The following is a 21608-nucleotide window of genomic DNA, read 5'->3' as shown; positions in this document are numbered from 1 at the left end:
CAAAATTCCTAATTTGAGCTTAGGACCATTTACAACTTACAATACATATGTGGAGTTAAAATTGTACATAATGAATATTTCTTGCACACTTTTTAAAACTAAACAGATGAAATAAATACAATATAATAACAATTAACTAAATAAATTATATTTACAATTATACCTTAGTAGTATGTAATTGCACTTCTGAAAAGATGTTGGAAGGCTACCTTCATATTCTTGAAGTCATTGGAGAATATAAACATGTGCTATTATTTGAGTTGTAATATTGCTATGGACCACGTGATGCATCTCGATTTAATATATAGTATCACATGATCAATTGTGCTACATGTATATAATTATTTACATACATGATGTAGTGAGATATATCTGAATAATAAATTCTTTAACCAAATAAAAAATCTTTCCCACTGTTTTTTTTTTTTTGATATATGTAATCATTAAATAACTCATTATGTACAAGTAGCATTATTCATTCCATAATAGACCCTATGATTATAAGTTTTAATTAAGCAACCGGTGTTGTGAAAGTTTTGGGCTACGCTCGACAAATATTAATACCATTGTGTATTTCACCATTGAATAAGTGAGTCAAACTAATGTCTTGTCCCTTGTTGGTGTTCCAAAAAATATTTATTTCAAACATTTTAAACTCAATAAAAGCTAATTCTATATAGTATGAATTAAAGTACAAATTACACAATTTTATATTCTTTCTCGTAGCGAGAATCTATTATTTAGAAGGTAAAATGTAAACTACTTTGAAGTAACTAAAAGCAATATTCGATCTCAAGTAATTTGAGATGAGGATCAAGCACTGTGCTAGGAACACAGAATTTAGGCTCTTGCACTAGTAAAAAGGCTAAAGAAATATTTTAATAACGAAGGCAAAACAAAATTTAAATTAAAGAAACATGATTCACATTTCACAGAGGATGAAAATATGTTTAACAAATTATTAATCATATGTTTTACTTATCATCAATTAAAAAAATTCATTTCAAAATTGATGACAAAAATTAATTATCTCGTTTATAATTGATTAAAGTTTCTAAGCTAATATAATTACGTTCAAAATTTATATGTAAATATTAAATTGAATTTACTAATACCATTTTGGGAATATGAGAAAATTACGGTGCAAATACTGTTTATACCTCCATATTTTTGATTTTACATTCTCAATTTACCTAAAGAACCTCCAATATATGATTTTAATTGTACTACTGATTGCAAATATTTAACATTACAATTATATTCAAATATCATACTGAAATTGGAAAAAAAAATAACTCATATAGACAACGTAATGAACCTTGTTATATGTACACTATATTATTCACTTTTTTTTTTTTTTTTTTGGACAAGGGAACCCGCAGTCGCTACCCGAAGGTGTGCACTAGGTAAACCCCACCTTGTGATCTTAGCCGGCAAAGGACCACAAAGAGGTAAACCAGCCTAGGTTACTCATAGCTGACTGGCTCAAACCAAGAAAGTCAATAGGCAGCTCCAACGGGAATCAAACTAGCAACCTCACAATTGCTAGTCCAACTGCCCGACCAACTTGGCTAGGGTTGCCCCCTATTATTTACTTTAGTTTATACTTTATCATGTGGTATTACTCTATTAGACAATTTAAATTTCAAACAACTTTTCCATCCTATTGACACTTGACAAGTATCTGTTAAGCATACAGGTTGTACAAAATAGTATACACCAAAAAATTTATTAATCAAATTAAAATTTAGCAAATAATGTGCAATATGACAAGTATGTTCATCAATGCAATGTATTTGTTAAATTTCAAACAATTTTTCCATCCAATAATATTTGTTAACCATACAGGTTGTACAAAATACACCAAAAAAATTTATTAATCAAATTAAAATTTAGCAAATAATGTGCAGTATGACAAGTATGCTCAGCAATGCATTGTATTTAGCCCATGTTTGTCACCCATCATTATACATTTTATTATATTATTTTTTCTACAGTAATCATTTTAACAATATTTTTCATTAAAATAATATTACACGTTAACCAAAAACTTTTAACTACACATTCTGCATCAATTCGCTATTTCATAATATATTTTTCAAAATTAAAGGGGATCAAACACACCCTTAATAACAAATAGTTTCTTTACAAGTCAAATTATCATTATCAAGACAAAAAGTTACCAAATATACATACTGATTAATGCCAACACAACACATAACATCAAAAGCTAAAGAAATATTACATCCATAGTTTATGAAGAATAACTTTAATTCTTTTTTTACCTTATTGAATGTTGAAACACAATGGGCTTTTTCGTCAAATTTTTGAAAATCTGTTAGGAAACTGAATAAATTATTTTTCTTCCAAGAAGATAATAAGAGGCTAATCATTATGTAAATTACATATAATACATAACAAGAAAATATAAGTAGTTGCAAAATTTTTACAAATTATGAAATTAGAAGAGTGATAGTTGTAAAATTAAGAGAGGGAATACTTGCAAAATTGTACTACTAACGAGTTGAGAGCGATATACTAGAGAGAATGCTAAAAATAAAATGTGAAGGAATTTGATTTTCAAACACTCCCTATTTATAAATCCAAAATTGAACAAAAATAAAATGAAATGAAATTTGAATTCATGTTCGATGGCACCTTGCATGATGTAGGGTGCCACCATTGCAATCTGCATCAATGCAAAAATTAGTCATGCAGATTACTTAACTAGGAAAGCATATGGACTCACCTAACTCTATTTGCGAACAATAGCAAGCTGCTAACTAGTGAGTTAGTTTATCCGGCTTGCGAGCCAACTTGTGTGAATACAAATGACTCACACGAATAATTTATAGCTCGACTCAATAATGGAACCGAATCGATGAACCTCTTACGATTCACCCTAGTTAACACTCCTATTTAAAAACCACAAGCAAAGTCTTTGGTGGGTTGGGGATCCGCCTCCAAAGGCCGTAACGGGTGCTGGCCCATTTACCCTTCCCGTATGAGTGTCTTAGGCACAAAATAAGCCACATTTATTACCTACGTGTCTGTACAATCACTCGCCACGTGTCCTTTCCCCTTTAACAACTCTTTTTACAAGTAGCATTACTCTAATAAAAAGTAAAAAACCAGACCCTTCTCTATTAAACACATCGACTCCGCAGAATTTTCATTTCTGCTGCTTTGCAAAATACGCTGATCATGTCACGCTCGATTCAAAATTCTAAATTCTTTGTCTCCAGATTCTCGTAAGTGCTTAAATTTAAGCCCTTGTTTTTAATTTCTTTATCTCTGATTTTATATTTTTGTTAAGTTGGATCGGGTGAAGGCCGGTTTAGCTCTGCAGATAAAAAGATTAAAAATGAAATAAATGGCTTAATGGGCGATGAATATAAGGGACTGGGAATTTTATGGTAAAAATAGTTTCTAGTGAATATATTGTCAAGTGTCCTAACTTTATTTTGTGAATAAAAATTGTGAACGTGGGTTATTATTATTTTTAATTTGTGGATTAATTACTGCATTTTTTAACGGCATTGAGAAGAATGATGATTTTGATCTTATTGGTGTTTGTGTAATGGGATTACAAGCAAAATACTGACATTCTGGTACATCGTGCTGTATATGTTGTACGTTTTCAATGCATATGTGATTTTGCACTTGCGGATGACTTCTTATATTGAAATGAAATAAATATCTTTTTGCAGTGTCAAATATTTTAAGTAAGAACAGATTTTGAGAGGGCGAATATATGATTAATGTTTTCCAAGAAATAGAATAGAGTAGAATGATTTATTCAAGAGCCGAGAGATTGAATTTTGTTCATGTAAACGTTATATGTTTTTAACACAACCAGATACCCTTAAAAATGGAAAAAATCTCAGAAAATTTAGCCATTTTTTTGATTAAAAGATAACTGAGCACTATCTAGCAACCCCTACCCCACATCCTTTGGCAATACTCACCCTGAAAAGAATAAAATTGTAATATTAAGAAAAGACGAGTAAATATTCATTCCTAGAATCCTTGGGGTTGATAATATACTGTTTGTGTTGCTGCTTGTTCTCTCTCCCTTAAGAGATTCGAGTCTTCTGTAATTACATAGATAAGAAGTATTATAAAGGTTTGCCGTGCTTAGTTGCGTTTGAGGGAAAGATGCCACCAATGTAAATTAGTTTATCAAAGGTGTATCCTCTTGTCGGTGTCTGTAATCAGTCTTGTCAACTGATGAAATCCATGGTTACATTTGAAAAAAATAAAATTGGGAAGGTATATAGATGTATTTCATGTGGGACATCAGTAAAAATGATTTTAAAATGATGAACTATTAGCTATACATTTGTTTAGGAAAAAAAAAAAAGAAAGTAATTAACTTTAAATTCTTTCTGTGACTTGAGCTGCTTTCACAAGCTAACCCAGTGAGGACATTGAAATCATTTATTTCTTACCATCCTTGAAGGTCGTTTATACATTGTAATTGGTATTAAAGTTCATCAGTTCATCTTACTGGAGATGTATGAAATCCATATTAGTTCCATGAGAATTTTGATGAAGCGATAAGTATTCAAATTTATATATTGTCCCTTTTGTCTGCTGATAAAGTTAAATAATAACTTGGTGGGTATCACATTAAGTACATGTTTGCAAAGCTTAAATATTTAAAGATTGTCTACCATACTTTTATAAACTCATTTCATATATCCACGACTTGTTTCACTTATTATCTGCACATTAAGATAAAATAAAAATTTAAGCTTTGCTTATCACGCACTAAAACTTCCATATCTATTTGGTTTAGTAGTAGATTGTTGAATCTCACAACATTTTCATCGATACAGTGCTGAAGAGCTAGAAAGAATATTTCTATTATACATGAGGCCTAAGTTCCCATGAGGAATGAATTGCTCAGATGAGATGCACGCTCTTGACAGATGGAGATTGACTTCTCAATTACATTAAATGATCCTAAACATTTAAAACAAATGAAGTCCTACTGCTCAGATGAGATGCACGCTCTTGACAGATGGAGATTGACTTCTCAGTTACTTTAAATTATCCTAAACATCTAAAGCAAATGAAATACTCGAGAACTATAGAAGAAAATTTAGCATTACTTAGTGGTTTGAGTGATTACATATCAGAGAAAGTCTTGACAACAGGAATAATTATAATTTGTCAGAGGAATGTATTCTTAATGAAAACAGCTTTTAACTCTTCAGAGCTCCTTGAAAAGGAAATAACAAAAGAATAGTCCTGGCAAGTAACTCGTGTGAACTCTTAATTCAACGAGGTAACTACTAGTGTAAATGCCAATATCGTTACTCCCTTAATGATAAGGGAGAAGTGGAAGACGTGAAATCTTGAAAGTCTCATGCTGCTTTCTACTTGGATATTGAGGAAGCACTAGGTTTCTAAAATGTTATTCACTTAGAAACAAATTGACGTAATAGGAAAAGGATAAAGAGGAGAGAAGAAGAGAAAAGGCAGAGGAAAAGAGAAGAAGAGGGAGGAGATAAAAGGAGGGGGATATGAACGGGAGAAGAATTAGACACATGGAGCAGGAATTTAAGAGAGAGAGTATCTTTATTTCATCATCAAAGTTGTATGAATTACATTGCATAAGCCCCATTTGGTTTAAACTAGTCCTGATTGAAGTAAAAAAAAATACTATAAAATCTATGAAAGCATACCTAATTATGTTTTCTACGATAAGCATCAAAATTGGAAACTAAATTAAATAATCTCTCTTTTAATATGCCATCACAAATGGTTTGGCCAGTTGAGTTATTCCTGGTCATGTTGAAAGGAATGACACTTTTGTATATCCATCGAGGAATCTAGATGGTGCCAAGTTGGAAGAGAAAGTACAGGGCAGATATTGTTAGATGCACGTGTTGGCAGCATGCATCAACTCAGGATTGAGAAATATAAATTATCAATTAAATTGTTGGTTTTATTGAATAGATTGGTTTTTGGTTCTTATCACCTTGAGATGCTTCAATCATGTTACTTTTTTTTTGTTTATTTTGCTCCTTTTCCTTTTCCTTTTCCCTATTCAATTGTAGCCTGTTCCTGGTATGCTTTTCTATATCATTTAGCTTATTCTTTCTTATTGAAACAGAAATATCGCCGCCTCAAGAAATGGACGATTTTTATCCATTGAATCTAACAAAACTACTGATTGTAAAGATTCTAATAAAGTCAATGAACCTTTTAAGGTTGAGGAAGCAGAGACAGTACATGCTCCCCCACCTCCATCAGAGAAGGTATTCTGTAACTGTAGCATAAATTACGTTTGTAATTTTCTATTTGTCCTCAGAATGGTAACTAGTATTTCTTATGCTTCTAATTCAGTTACTTATCCTGGGGGGAAATGGATTTGTCGGTTCACATGTTTGCAAGGAAGCTATAGATCGTGGTTTAGCTGTTGCTAGTCTCAGCAGGTATTTGTCTCTTTTTGCAATTTATCTGATTATCCTTTTTTATAATTATAATCTGACTGCACATAGTTTAATGAATCTGTCAACTTGGTGTTTATCCCTATCAAATTCTTCTGGCTATCTGATTGCTCATTTATGTTTTGAATATAACCTTCTCATTGAATGTTTACCTTTTGCTCTGGCTCAAGGAATGAGTAGATGCTATTTTCAATTTTTTATTATTTTTTATTTTTTTTTTATTATTATTATTATATATATATATATTTTTTGGAATTAACATGAGGAAATATTCCAGTTACTGAAGAATATATTTTCAAAACTGTTATAACATCAAAAAAAATATTGGATGATTCTGACACCAATTTGTTGTGATAATAGTCAAGAAAATAATATGACACAATATGGAGTAATTAATCACAAACTCATGAATAAAATAGTTGACAGAGGAATGAAATTTCACTAAAAAATGGATTAGAATGATCGTGTTTTTTGTCTTAACTTCTTCTAAAATACAGTGAACTGCTAAATATATATAAGGGAAGTTTCAAACCCAAAAAGTAGAATTATGGATGGAAAGGAAGCATCAAAACTCGAAAATAGGCTTGAACTGAATGACTATGGCGCACAAGCACCTGGCGGGTGCTGCCCAGATGCTCGAGCATCCAGATGGAACTAGGCTGGTGCCAGCAAGGCGAGCATAATTGCGCCAAAAGTCCTTCCTGGTCCATATCTTGATATCTTCAAGTCCAACACAAATTTCAACTCCCAATTGAGCTTCCAAATAGAACTTCAACTAGAATTTGCCAAATAGACTTCAAATAGTATTTCAAAAACATTCCAACAAACAGGGTTCCTCTTAATATCGACCTTAATTAGAATTCCCTATCATCTTCAACATAGAATTCGGGTTACACCTTAATTTTAACAAAAACCAAAAACCATGATCCATGAGGTCATTGTATCCTTCAAGGATGTGTGTTGGGTGAAACATTGAATGAACCCATATGGCTGTTGCCTTATCTTCTCTATTTAGTGACATGTAACTATACCAATGAATAAAGTGGTTTCTTTCTTCTTCTTCTGCACCCATACATGGGTACCAACTACCAAGTCTCAACAAGTGGGACATAGAAATTGTGTTCCAAAGGCCGATAGGTATAATTTGAAATAGAGAACATAAGTTTCCTGCTCAAAGGATAGAATACCTTATGTTCACTGACATTTTTTGTTTGCACGTATCAGTATTTCCAGAAGTAATTATTTTGTAATTCATTTTTTGTAAATTATTTATTGCCTCTGGCTGTTAGCTGTGCTGTGTGAATATGGTTTGCTTCCATTTTGATGCTTGAGAACTGGTTTTTGCCTTTTTTAGATCGGGTAGGTCATCCATACAAGAACCTTGGGCTAGCAGCGTGTCTTGGCATCAAGGTCTGCTAGTTGCAATCCTTTGTTATTTTGTTCTTTTATGATAAGAGATAACTGAAACCTGTCATCATTTCAATTTCCTTTTTTCACTTTCAGGAGATCTTCTTTCAACTGACTCGTGGAAGGATGCACTGAATGGAGTAACTTCAGTGGTGCGTATCCCCTGGCCTTTCAACTCCTACTAAAATGCTAACAGAGAATGGATGACATTTTTTTTTTTTTTAAGGAATTTAAAGAGAGAGAGTATCTTTATTCATCATCAAAGTTGTATGAATTACATTGCATAAGCCCCATTTGGTTTAAACTAGTCCTGATTGAAGTAAAAAAAAAATACTATAAAATCTATGAAAGCATACCTAATTATGTTTTCTACGATAAGCATCAAAATTGGAAACTAAATTAAATAATCTCTCTTTTAATATGCCATCACAAATGGTTTGGCCAGTTGAGTTATTCCTGGTCATGTTGAAAGGAATGACACTTTTGTATATCCATCGAGGAATCTAGATGGTGCCAAGTTGGAAGAGAAAGTACAGGGCAGATATTGTTGACAGAGATGCACGTGTTGGCAGCATGCATCAACTCAGGATTGAGAAATATAAATTATCAATTAAATTGTTGGTTTTATTGAATAGATTGGTTTTTGGTTCTTATCACCTTGAGATGCTTCAATCATGTTACTTTTTTTTTGTTTATTTTGCTCCTTTTCCTTTTCCTTTTCCCTATTCAATTGTAGCCTGTTCCTGGTATGCTTTTCTATATCATTTAGCTTATTCTTTCTTATTGAAACAGAAATATCGCCGCCTCAAGAAATGGACGATTTTTATCCATTGAATCTAACAAAACTACTGATTGTAAAGATTCTAATAAAGTCAATGAACCTTTTAAGGTTGAGGAAGCAGAGACAGTACATGCTCCCCCACCTCCATCAGAGAAGGTATTCTGTAACTGTAGCATAAATTACGTTTGTAATTTTCTATTTGTCCTCAGAATGGTAACTAGTATTTCTTATGCTTCTAATTCAGTTACTTATCCTGGGGGGAAATGGATTTGTCGGTTCACATGTTTGCAAGGAAGCTATAGATCGTGGTTTAGCTGTTGCTAGTCTCAGCAGGTATTTGTCTCTTTTTGCAATTTATCTGATTATCCTTTTTTATAATTATAATCTGACTGCACATAGTTTAATGAATCTGTCAACTTGGTGTTTATCCCTATCAAATTCTTCTGGCTATCTGATTGCTCATTTATGTTTTGAATATAACCTTCTCATTGAATGTTTACCTTTTGCTCTGGCTCAAGGAATGAGTAGATGCTATTTTCAATTTTTTATTATTTTTTATTTTTTTTTTATTATTATTATTATATATATATATATTTTTTGGAATTAACATGAGGAAATATTCCAGTTACTGAAGAATATATTTTCAAAACTGTTATAACATCAAAAAAAATATTGGATGATTCTGACACCAATTTGTTGTGATAATAGTCAAGAAAATAATATGACACAATATGGAGTAATTAATCACAAACTCATGAATAAAATAGTTGACAGAGGAATGAAATTTCACTAAAAAATGGATTAGAATGATCGTGTTTTTTGTCTTAACTTCTTCTAAAATACAGTGAACTGCTAAATATATATAAGGGAAGTTTCAAACCCAAAAAGTAGAATTATGGATGGAAAGGAAGCATCAAAACTCGAAAATAGGCTTGAACTGAATGACTATGGCGCACAAGCACCTGGCGGGTGCTGCCCAGATGCTCGAGCATCCAGATGGAACTAGGCTGGTGCCAGCAAGGCGAGCATAATTGCGCCAAAAGTCCTTCCTGGTCCATATCTTGATATCTTCAAGTCCAACACAAATTTCAACTCCCAATTGAGCTTCCAAATAGAACTTCAACTAGAATTTGCCAAATAGACTTCAAATAGTATTTCAAAAACATTCCAACAAACAGGGTTCCTCTTAATATCGACCTTAATTATAATTCCCTATCATCTTCAACATAGAATTCGGGTTACACCTTAATTTTAACAAAAACCAAAAACCATGATCCATGAGGTCATTGTATCCTTCAAGGATGTGTGTTGGGTGAAACATTGAATGAACCCATATGGCTGTTGCCTTATCTTCTCTATTTAGTGACATGTAACTATACCAATGAATAAAGTGGTTTCTTTCTTCTTCTTCTGCACCCATACATGGGTACCAACTACCAAGTCTCAACAAGTGGGACATAGAAATTGTGTTCCAAAGGCCGATAGGTATAATTTGAAATAGAGAACATAAGTTTCCTGCTCAAAGGATAGAATACCTTATGTTCACTGACATTTTTTGTTTGCACGTATCAGTATTTCCAGAAGTAATTATTTTGTAATTCATTTTTTGTAAATTATTTATTGCCTCTGGCTGTTAGCTGTGCTGTGTGAATATGGTTTGCTTCCATTTTGATGCTTGAGAACTGGTTTTTGCCTTTTTTAGATCGGGTAGGTCATCCATACAAGAACCTTGGGCTAGCAGCGTGTCTTGGCATCAAGGTCTGCTAGTTGCAATCCTTTGTTATTTTGTTCTTTTATGATAAGAGATAACTGAAACCTGTCATCATTTCAATTTCCTTTTTTCACTTTCAGGAGATCTTCTTTCAACTGACTCGTGGAAGGATGCACTGAATGGAGTAACTTCAGTGGTGCGTATCCCCTGGCCTTTCAACTCCTACTAAAATGCTAACAGAGAATGGATGACATTTTTTTTTTTTTTATCACAGTTATTTGATAACACAAAAGTTATATCCATTGTTTGGCAGGGCTGGGGAAAGGAGGGCAATAGATTTCTAAATGCTCTACTTAAGTTTTAAAAATAATGGAGAAGTTTACGAGTATGCTTAATGTTCATTTACTCATAGCTGGAACTAGGATAATCATAATAGAGAATTATGTTTTCTGAAAGAGTGATAGTTTTAAGTATTCTTGTTCAATTTTTATTAGGAAAGGAAGTCGTGAAGGGGGATGTAATGCTATGATGCAAGCGTGTCAAAGTAGAGAAGTGCTATTGGGATACGATTTGATCATAGAGTCCCATCGAGTTCAAAGGAAAGTTCTACAGAATCATTATTAGACCAGCTATACATGATTGAATATTGGGCTGCGAAAGGATAAAATAATAATAAGGGCGAGCACAGTGGCAAGGAAGATACCTGTGCTGGACCCCTAGTCTATTGACGATAAAGTTTCAAGGAGATAAAGCCTAGCTTCTTGTTGTTCTACATTTTCCGGATGGGGTGCGAGCGCTACTGATTGTTAGCTGCATAAGTTTTGCAATGTTTGGGCAGTTGAAATCATGTATATATGGAAAAAGAAAGAAAAAGTTTGATTGAATGCAGCATAGAGTTGTGATAACTCTGATATTTGAGAGTTAAGGATTATTTGTAAAAGCAACTTTTTAACTGATTGACTGTTCCACAATGTTACAAGTCTATGTTATGTTACATGGATTCAGTCACATGTCAAACTGGGTATGTTTTGCCAAAAATATACCGTTGTTTGAGTATGAAGCAACAAACATGAGCTATTGTGTCTGAACAGAAGAGACCAAGTACATGTAGTTGGCGAGTCATCTTTTATAGTGCTATAGCCTTCGGATGTACAATCATCCACCAGTCTAATGAACTTCACTATTGTACAGCACCGTTGAAGAGAGAAATATTTCCATGGTCAAACCAATTACGAGCGGATTTTGAATAACACTGCGATAATTTCACTAATTAGTTATGACATCATAAAGTGATGGATCAATCAATGCAAGGAAAAGAAGTGCCTCCAATTGTATTCTTATATGGATTTTCATGTTAATGTCCCACAATATACTATATTTACATATCAGCCTACTTCCAGTGTGGGGTATCTTATCTTGACCATTGAATTTTGATTCAATGCTTGAGATTAAAAGTAATCACCCAAGGTTAGGGTGGAAGTATCCAGCATTTTTATTCTTTCTTTCTTTCTTTCTCTCTCTAGCTCTATTTACCTTTCGACCTCCTTACCTATCTAGTTCTCTTTGCATCTGTACACAAAGAGGGAGAGGGATAGGGGGACACACACATATTAACATGCACACATACACACACAGAGACACAGATAAGTTTTTTCTATTTTTCCTTTTCCTTTTTTCTTTGAGCACGAATGTGTGTGTAAGGACGTACTGGCTTCATCTTTTTTGCTTCTAGTCATTTTTTACTTTAGCGCTCTGATTTTATTGACAAACGTATACGAACATATTTTTGGGTGCTTTGTACTGTACAATATTTCGGGCTTAGTGGAATGAGTTACGTTAGACCCAAACCTCTTCGTTTCTCCAAATCTTCCCCTGTGATGAGACTTGGAAGTTGCAACATTTGTAGGTTTGCTAAAATATTAATCACTATGATATCCTGTGGTTTAGAATTTTGTTTTACTCCCTTTTTCTGGTAATTTTATTTGTTAATTAATGATTAGTACGCTGATTAAGTGTGTCAGTTCTTGTCCTTTTTATGCTGTTTTCATTTTGTAACTGGTGCTAGTGTTACTGTCGCAGATTTCTTGTGTTGGTGGTTTTGGTTCCAATTCTCACATGTATAAAATCAACGGGACTGCAAACATCAATGCTATTAGAGCTGCTGCTGAAGAAGGTATTGACATTGATCAATTCTCTCTTTTCTTCGGGTATAATGACAGATCACTTGTCCTTGTTTTCTTTGTTGATTTTGAAAATATTTAGTGAGCATCTGAAGGACAAGTTTGATGTTAGAATTCATTTGAAGATTTCCTTGGATGACATCTTAATTTTTTCTAATATTTGAGATATTTTCTTTCTGGAAATTACAGTAGTATCCTCGGCAACATTTAGATAATTTGCACTATGGCTTCTTAGTTTTGGCCTTGTACCATTGTATGTGTTTTTTAGTCTCTGTCTTGGTGCTCCCTCAATTAGAAACAAGTGAAATGAAGGGATAATCGAGTGCAGATTGTAATTTGTAAGTGCAAACATGTTTGAAGCCCAATTTTTTTCGTTCTTTCCAGAAGTTGAAAATTAATTTAATTAATCCTCTTGCTGTTTAGGTTGACAATATGAACAAGAAAAAATCTCATGATGGGCAGAAAAGTGGGTGGTTTTTTTGTTTATTACTGCTAGCTTTTATATATAGATAAGTAGAACTTCATCACCCACGTCATTTGTAGTGGAATTATTTTGAGATTTACATACGTTGATAGCATAATAGTTGGGATTTTCTCCTTTGGTTTCTGCATTGCTTTTTTGGAGAATTTATACGAATTTTCATTTATTTTGATGTAGCTTCTCCATGATGCTAAAGCTGATTATGGTTTGCACTTTCAACAAAATTTTCCCTCTTTTCTTATTTCAAAATTTTTGCTAACCTTTTTAATATTCACCTATAGGAGTGAAGAGATTTGTGTACATCTCTGCTGCTGACTTTGGAGTGGTAAACTATTTGCTACAAGGATATTATGAAGGAAAGGTAATATGACATTATTATAGCATTTAATACGAATAAATTATTGTTGGTTCAAAATGATGGTCGAAGAAAACATTATTATTCGATTACACATGGCTAATCAAGAACTTGAAACGTATGCCATATGCTTGATATCTAGTTTGCTATATGTATTATGATGCAGAGAGCTGCTGAGACGGAGCTTTTGACAAGGTATACCTATGGAGGTGAGGTTTTCTCCTATACTAATCCCTGCAATCTTCATTTAGCAAACAACGTGTTGGTAGTTTGTTTACCTTCTCTTCGTTTGAGCTTGAAGGTTATAAGCTTGTCACTTCATGAAAAGTAGTACAGTTTCCCCCTTTTTCTTCCACTTTGATAGTGTTATATAGCCTGTTCGTGTCACTTTTCAATTGTAAAGAATCTACTGAGGACCAAGGCACCCTCTTTTAACTTCCTAATTTTCCAAATATTCGTTCTGAGAATCGAACTCTTGGGCTTCATTTTATCTGTATTCTTAAAATCTCATATTTTGGCACTCATTTAAAATTGGGCGCTTACTGAAAATTGAATAGGATGCTTTTCGATCCTAACCAGAGTTCATGCTGTTTCAGGAGTAATTCTGAGGCCGGGTTTTATATATGGAACTCGTCGTGTTGGCAGTATGAAATTGCCTCTAGGTGTCATTGGTTCTCCAATGGAAATGGTAAGATACATAGGCGTGCAGCAGCTGTGACCAAATGAAGCATAATTCTATATTTGGCGATTTCCGCTAGTACTAAATTATTTAGTCAAATGAATTGCATTCACACTGAGGTATATACTATATAATTTCTTCCTTATATGCAGGTTCTCCAACATGCAAAACCACTGAGCCAGGTCCCCCTTGTCGGACCCCTTTTCACTCCTCCTGTTAATGTTACAGCGGTCGCAAAGGTTGCTGTACGAGCAGCGACTGACCCTGTTTTCCCTCCGGGAATTATTGACGTCCATGGTATTATCCGTTACAGCCAGCAGAAATCTGTATAGAGGACCAATCCTTCCTTTCCTCCATGGTAGAGTTTCCATACGTACAGCTAAATTTTTCTCAACCACTCTTCTCGGAATCTTTTAAGTATAATTTACTTTTGTTAAATTTGAATAATCAAAATGCAATAAAAGATGTGCCATGCACAGAACTATGAATTTTTTTTGTTGTGGTCTATTATCTCTGTCAAACTTGGGGTGAATTCAGTTAGAAATCATCTCTTGATTTGGTCAGACGATTACATTATGTTTTTCCCTCAAAAAGGGGGGAGGGAAAGTGCGCTAAATTTCTTTCTTTGTGCTTTAATTTTCTAAAATATATAGTTGTTTACTGTTTTATGCTTTTGACCAAGAAAATGATTGCTTGCTAAATGATATTTTTTTCGTCTTGTAGTATGCATAGCTCGAAATTGGTGGAATTATTTTTTTTGTAAAAATATTTTTATAGAATAAATTATCCTTAGATGTAACTTTGAGTTCTTTTAAAATTGGGACAGAAAGGAGGAGAATCTTCGTTTATTTTTTTTCGGGATGTAGACTAATCGTTTGTTTGAACAATGATAATGTGAGATGTACATTTACTTTTTTACCGAAGTTTTTACCTACACACACAATTGAATGGCTGGTTCCACATGTCTGAATTTTTAAATGTACGTGGGGCCTGTGTGCATATGAGAGTAGGTAACCAATTCGGTAACCCAAATTCGGTACATATATATTTATCCAAAAGAAAATGAGTAAAATTCACCTTTGAAGTTTAAAGCGAAACTTCAACTTGGTACTTGAGTGTAAAATCTTGTGATTTAGTCCACTCATCGAGTGAAGCGGTCATTTTCAAATGCTCTATTTGAAGAGGAATATGTAACTCTTATAATATACTCCAAATTCGAAAAGTCCATTGCTTTCTCAAAGTCTTTATAAATGTACATGTCCCCCAACATATTCTTTTGATTTCAGATAGAAATGTAGGATTAACCTGCTTCATTAAATCTAAGAAAAACTTTTTATAATCACTCAGTTGCACACATCATCTCTTTCGTGCACACCTTCGTGCTCGATCAACTCGATGCAACTATAAATCGAGATAATCAAATAAAATATTTTCATATTTATAGTACTTCTATCCCGAACTGATCCTATATTCACAATTTGAACTTACTCTTTCCATTCATATTTAGTGAAAAATCTCTACCTTGATTTCAAGCTAATCTTATTCCCACCAAGATCCCTTCCCCCCCTTCAACAACCAGTGTCACACACACCTGCAAGATTTTGCTAGTGAAAATTATCATTTAAACCACAATCATCGAGGCTCCTTTCTTTTGAGTATTGAGAGCTTAATAAAAATAAAAAATTAATTTTAGGTAATTACCTTTCAATTTTATTGTCAAACTCACTATTGATTTCGTTAGTTACACTGGCTTTCTTTCGTTGTCTCTATTTTTAAAGTAAAAAACTAAATCTTATTGTCATGAGAACTTGTCTTTAATGTAAAAATAGGATACATCAACCTAAATAGCTCAAAAACATCAAGGTCGTCCGTGGTAGTAAAAGATGAAATTAGTTGCACAAAGTATATTATACTTGTCGCTATTAGGGAAAAAAAATTATAATCTCTTATATTATGCGATTGAATTAAGTTTGTTTCTTTATGTTTGTTATAAAAAGTTTCATTCAATGCCTACCCAACGAGCTCTTGCGGCGGCCGCTCGCTCGCTCATTATTATTATTATTATTTGTCTGGCAATAGATTCTTTCACCACAAATTCTTCTTTAGCATAGCTTTTCAAAATCAACTTTTTTTTTTCCTTCAGAAGAAGACATTATCTGGGACTTGTTTGCTTTTATTTCAAAAAAAATTAGGACTACAATTAAAATTAGTTTTTTTTTATTTAAATAGGAGAGTATATTCATCATTTTCAATCTTTTTATTAAGAAAATAGACAACAATGATCTTTTCGCCAATTCCAATAGGGGAGAAGGAGGGAGAGAGAGAGTTTTGCACACCATGTCTAATAGGCAGGGAATTTTTCCCAAGTTATTGGGATTTAACGACATAATTGATGGAACATGACTACATATGGGTATTCCGCATTAAAGATTTCAAACATGGATCTTTTATGCTATTTCCAAAAGGTAGGAGGTTTTCGGTAGCTTGTCCAATATGTGGGAGGTTTTGTACTGTTTAGCCATAATAAAAATATTTATCTTTTTTTTTATAATAAAAGAGAATTTATTTTTGTTCTGAATTCAATAATTTAATATCAAAATAAGGCCGCCGGACAAATATTTAAACTAATGAAATTCATGTATAAAATGAGATTGTGAACCTTTTATATGCTTGTTACTTGGAGGTTATTCAAGTTACGATGGACGACCTACAATTAGTAGGCGAAGTGAAGAAGCTCAATAATTAAAATTATACAATATGGTTATCTTTCATGGAGTCGTACCTTTAAGGGTAAGATTTATGGTATGTAGTTGACGACCATGACCTGACACCACCAGAGGAAGCCGGAACTCTCAAGAATAGGAAAATTAAATTGGGTAAGGCTATTTTCATTATAAAGACAATAATCGAGTAAGATTTTTGGAGTAAATAAGCGACAAAAATAAACGAAATGAAGCACAAGGCACCTTGATCACACTATTCAAAAAGAAAAATGACTTGAAATTGCAACTGTGGAAAAATGGACTGTTCTCTATCTGTAACACCCTCAAAACTAGATACCCTACACTTGAAAGTATTATCATTTTTAATTTTCATTTAAAATCATAAATGCAAAAAGTGATTATTATTATTTTTTCAATATAAAAGACATTAGTATCTTTCACTTATTGAAAGAATTTTAGAATTTATTTTTTTATAAAAATATAAGATAATTATATTATATATTACCTTTATTTTAAATTAAGCCAGTATTAAATGTAATAGTATTAAATGTGTCTACTTACAAGTCGCCATTTAGAACCACTTTGCTTTAATCATTTAAAAAATGAAGAGGGATAATGTGGAATGAACTAACGTTCAATAAGCAAACCTCATACATATGATGTATGCATATACATTGTTTTAAAATGAATGGTTTTTCCCAATATGTATCCTATTTTCTTTCATTTCTTTAATAACTTCAAAAAATAAAATTGTCAGCCAACTTTACTGTATCACATAGCCAATAAAATACAATGTACAATTATTATTTGGAATCCGATTCAATATATCAGTAGTACTGCAAAGTGATTACATTAACGTTAACATTCAACATTGATCAGGTATATCAATCCCCAAATTCCATTTCCCACTAGCTAATACATTTCATGGTATAGACATACATCTTTTTAAAATATTCGTGGTACATATCCCTCTTTTCTTAAAAGAGGGAATCCACTGATTACAATTCATTCATGATGTATTTTGTTTTCTCCTTTTATCCTCAAAGAAAATAACAAAATACTGACGCCATTGGTAGTCAATTCAACCAATTTTGTGTTGTACTGATGCCATTTCAACTAAATTTTATTATTATATACAAAATATCTTCATTGTGGTCAAATTTGCAAAGATTGGTCAACAATGTATATATAAAGGGAATAAATCTTTTTTGACCTGATTTAGAAAATTTCTTAATAAACTTTTATATTATTTTTAGTGTAAAAAGAGACATGATTTAAAAAATAAAAATTTTTGATAATAAGTTGACTTTAAAATTCATCAGTGATTGTACGGTAGTCGAATCTATAAATGTTCTATATTCTCTCAAAGCTCATTTTGAGAACTATATCATAGATACATCGAATAATCTAGATGAATATCGAAAATAGTGCTTATTATTAAAAAATCAATTATTTTCTTAGTGTTTATTATTATAATTTTCTTAATATAATTAGAACGATAGAAAGTATGTTTTCATAAAAGATGTCATAAAAGGAAGAGAATAACAATAATTAGGGTTTTGGAAGGGAAAAATAGTGGATTTTGACGTCAAAAACGATGCCCACCCAACGAAGCTTGGTGGCCATGACGTGCGTGTCGAAAAGAGCTTTTCAAAAATACGTTTCGAAAATAAAATAAAATTTAAGACTCCGCGCGGTGCGGAGTGTTGGGGGAACACTGCGCGCACGTCATGGCCACCAAGCTTCGCTTGGTGGGCATCATTTTCGACGTCGAAATCCACTGTTTTTCCCTTCCGAATTCTGAATTACTGTTAAAATAATCAAGATGTTTTTATTTTTGTTTTGTTTTTCCCTCACGCGTGTCCCCATGGCACTAATTTTAGAAGTGGACAATTTTAAATCAATATGACAGTTGCCCATACATCAATAAATGGCACTCACCTGTGGACAAAAAAAGCAAAATGCGTGTGTGTTGAACCAACAATGACTTTTCTGTTAAAATATTTAGTTGTTCTTTTAAATTATATTTTGCTTTCGGGCGACTTCTTTCTAATTTAGTAATAAATACTTTGTAAGAGGCCCAAATTCTATGTTTCAACATCATATTACATTGAGGTGATTCTTTAACTAACATTTATTATATAACATCATTTTTCCATAGTGCCATTTGCCGCTTTTGTAATCTATTTTAGAATGGACTTCAAAAGGACAATTTAATCGACCTTAGTTACTAGTCACTACCTGCCTAGCCGCACAAAATCCATTAAATTTTTCTTTAATTTATACTCTTACTAATATTATGCAGGAAATATTATGCATGTAAGTAAAATGAGATCTAATCTTAATGAGATTGGGTAAAACGTTAATTTAATCCATGAGATAGTATCCAACTTGGTAAGCTGCCATAGCATGATTGTTTAAATGTGATGTAATTTTATTTTGTTTTTGCTACATTTTTATCTCACAATAATTCCTTCTAAATATCTTTATGAATGTGGGAAACTTTTTATGATTATTACAATGGACCATCTAATGGATGATCAAGTCATAACAAGAGGAAAACTTGACTAATCATCGTCATACCAGTTTCAAGACAACATCAATGCCACAACACAAAAGTTTTATTTGCTCATTTTGTCATTTCCATCTAAATGATTCTACCACAACCACCTCAAAAGCTTTGTTTTATTTAGTAGCACTGATAACAAGAACTTTGTGAGTCTGTTGGCTTGTAACTTTGTTCTGTTTTGAAATACTGCTTATGTGAAAACTCTTCCATGAAGTTTGAGCTTAACAAAAATATATAATAAGCTTCATGATGCTTTAACTTCTAATTTGACTGTGAAGATATAACGAGTGCAACTTCTGAAAGCTCTTTTCGACACGCATGTCGTGGCCACCCAGCTTCGTTGGGTGAGCATCGTTTTCGATGTCAAAATTCACTTTTTCCCTTCTAAATCGTCAATTATAAATATTCTCTTCCTTTTATAGCATCTTTTATGAAAACATATTTTCTATCGTTCTAAATATTTATCCTACATCAGAAAAAAAAATTGACATCATACACTTTTTTTTTTTAAAAAATGATGTAAATTATATTTAGAAAATTATTGCGCAAAAGTAATAAACATCAAGAAAATAATTAAGAAAAAAAGAAGAGTTATACGTGTTTTTGAACGCACACGTTCAATATACATTTAAATATTTTCGATATTCGTTTTGATCATTCCAATTGAGTTGGTTTGGATCTAGGGCTATGAATTAAAACCCAACCCAACCCAACCAACACGGTGAATTTAAAAAAAAATTATATTTGAAATGAAAAAACCTAAATAAAATAGAAACAATAAAATGAATTATAATTTACAAACTTCCATTTTTTTTATAGATAAACTGATTGAAATGAATATTAAGTACAAATGCAAAGTTTTCATGTGATAAATTAACAATTACGGACATGATGATGAAATGAATGAATTGTTAAAAAAATAAAAATCCTTATTTATGCATTAATTTTCAGAAAAAATCCTTATATAAGTAAAAAAAAAAACAAAGGAGATTTTCAAATAATTTCGAATTGTAAAAAATTGTCTAGATTTCAATAATAATAATAATAATAATAATAATCGGATCCAACTTAAATTGGGTTCAAGCCCAAACTGATCAACCAAACTCGACCAAAACTTGATTGGACTGGGTTGGTTGGGTTTAAATCAATAATTGAGTTGAGTTGGTTTGGTTTGGTATAAAATCAAAGGCAACTTATAAAATTCTCTTAAAATTTGGGGTGTTTTGAAAAATCATATGAAAAGTTTATGAAAAGTAAAAATATTGTGTAAAAATTAAAAAGTGACACAATATCACTTTTTTAAATAAAGTGACATTGTATCACTTTCTTAAAAAAATAATAATAAATAAATAAATAAAATAGAAGAAGTGATACAATGTCACTTTGAAAAGTTTAGTGTCACTTTTTTATTAATAAATTACATAAAATGTCATTTTCATTAGATGTTTGTCACTAAAAAAAATTTAGAAATTTCAAAGATGATTGAAAAAAGAGACAATTACTTTAAAAAAAAGTGACAAAAATTCAAATAAGTGAAAAAATCTAAAAAAATGACAAATTTTAAAAAAAAATTACCCAAATTAAAAAAAAATTATATGGATTCGAAAAAAGTGATAGAAAAAAAATGACAAACACTCAAAAAGTGTCACGAATTAAAAAAAAATGACAAACACTCAAAAATAGATCAAACTAACATGGATATGTTGCTTTATTTTGTTGGTTCCTCTGTAGCAACATTTTCTAATTAGTAAAAATTTTAGCGAATTGAGAATTGCCCTTTTCTTTTGACACTTGATGTTGAGTATAAAGTTTATTTTGTGAGTGGGTTTCGCAATAAACTTAATTCTAAATGTTTACAACTAAAGAGGACAAGGACTTGTAAATTTTAAGTCATTGCAAGAAGTTATTTTGAGTCATCATCCTTTAGCAAATGTTTCCCTATATATGTGCTTGCGTGTGATAAATAAATTCAAATGGTGGTTTAATTCTTTTTAGGTAAAAAAATAGCAAGTTCTTGGATTTATTTATACTTTTATTGTATTTTTTGGAAAGTGGGCTTCCATTTTTTTTTAGTGGTGTACACCTACTTGGATTTTATTTTTTGTCATAGCTATTGAGGCCAAAATTTTAATGGGATGCAAATTTGGACATTATTTTTTTGTACTTGATTTAGTCATTGAAGATCTGATTTTTATAGCTTATAGGAGTGATTTTTATATTTCAAGTGATTCTATTCTGTGGTTTATTAATTTGTCATTCCT

At 32.0% G+C, this 21608-nt stretch overlaps 1 protein-coding gene and 1 long non-coding RNA gene across 3 annotated transcripts; both read left to right on the top strand.

The window, feature by feature from the left end:
• The first annotated feature begins 3108 nt into the window (after positions 1-3108).
• Positions 3109-14686, top strand: LOC111376771 (uncharacterized protein At1g32220, chloroplastic-like). Of its 2 annotated transcripts, none has more exons than XM_022999765.1 (10): positions 3109-3251; positions 6125-6269; positions 6358-6446; positions 7816-7871; positions 7965-8020; positions 12440-12533; positions 13303-13382; positions 13543-13585; positions 13973-14064; positions 14208-14686. In XM_022999765.1, exons 1-10 carry the CDS (start codon positions 3205-3207, stop codon positions 14385-14387), a joined length of 882 nt encoding a protein of 293 aa, XP_022855533.1. In that variant the 5' UTR covers positions 3109-3204; the 3' UTR covers positions 14388-14686. The 2 variants fall into 2 exon arrangements, with proteins under 2 accessions (XP_022855533.1, XP_022855534.1); XM_022999766.1 differs by having other exon boundaries at positions 7968-8020; positions 14208-14554.
• On the top strand, positions 8131-12428 carry LOC111376772. The gene is made up of 5 exons (XR_002699532.1): positions 8131-8805; positions 8894-8982; positions 10352-10407; positions 10501-10556; positions 10855-12428. It is a non-coding gene; the product is annotated as an uncharacterized LOC111376772 (long non-coding RNA).
• Positions 14687-21608: the final 6922 nt, after the last annotated feature.

Source organism: Olea europaea, unplaced genomic scaffold, assembly GCF_002742605.1.
Source record: "Olea europaea var. sylvestris unplaced genomic scaffold, O_europaea_v1 scaffold156, whole genome shotgun sequence".
Classification (NCBI taxonomy): domain Eukaryota; kingdom Viridiplantae; phylum Streptophyta; class Magnoliopsida; order Lamiales; family Oleaceae; genus Olea; species Olea europaea.
This window is presented reverse-complemented; position numbering and strand designations above follow the sequence as displayed.

What these genes read in the sequence shown, in the direction of transcription:
- LOC111376771 (XM_022999765.1), top strand. Translation starts at nt 3,205, where the DNA reads ATGTCACGCTCGATTCAAAATTCTAAATTCTTTGTCTCCAGATTCTC. An exon ending in TTCTTTGTCTCCAGATTCTC is followed by an intron (nt 3,252 to 6,124) that starts GTAAGTGCTTAA and finishes TTATTGAAACAG; the next exon opens with AAATATCGCCGCCTCAAGAA. An exon ending in GCTGTTGCTAGTCTCAGCAG is followed by an intron (nt 6,447 to 7,815) that starts GTATTTGTCTCT and finishes TGCCTTTTTTAG; the next exon opens with ATCGGGTAGGTCATCCATAC.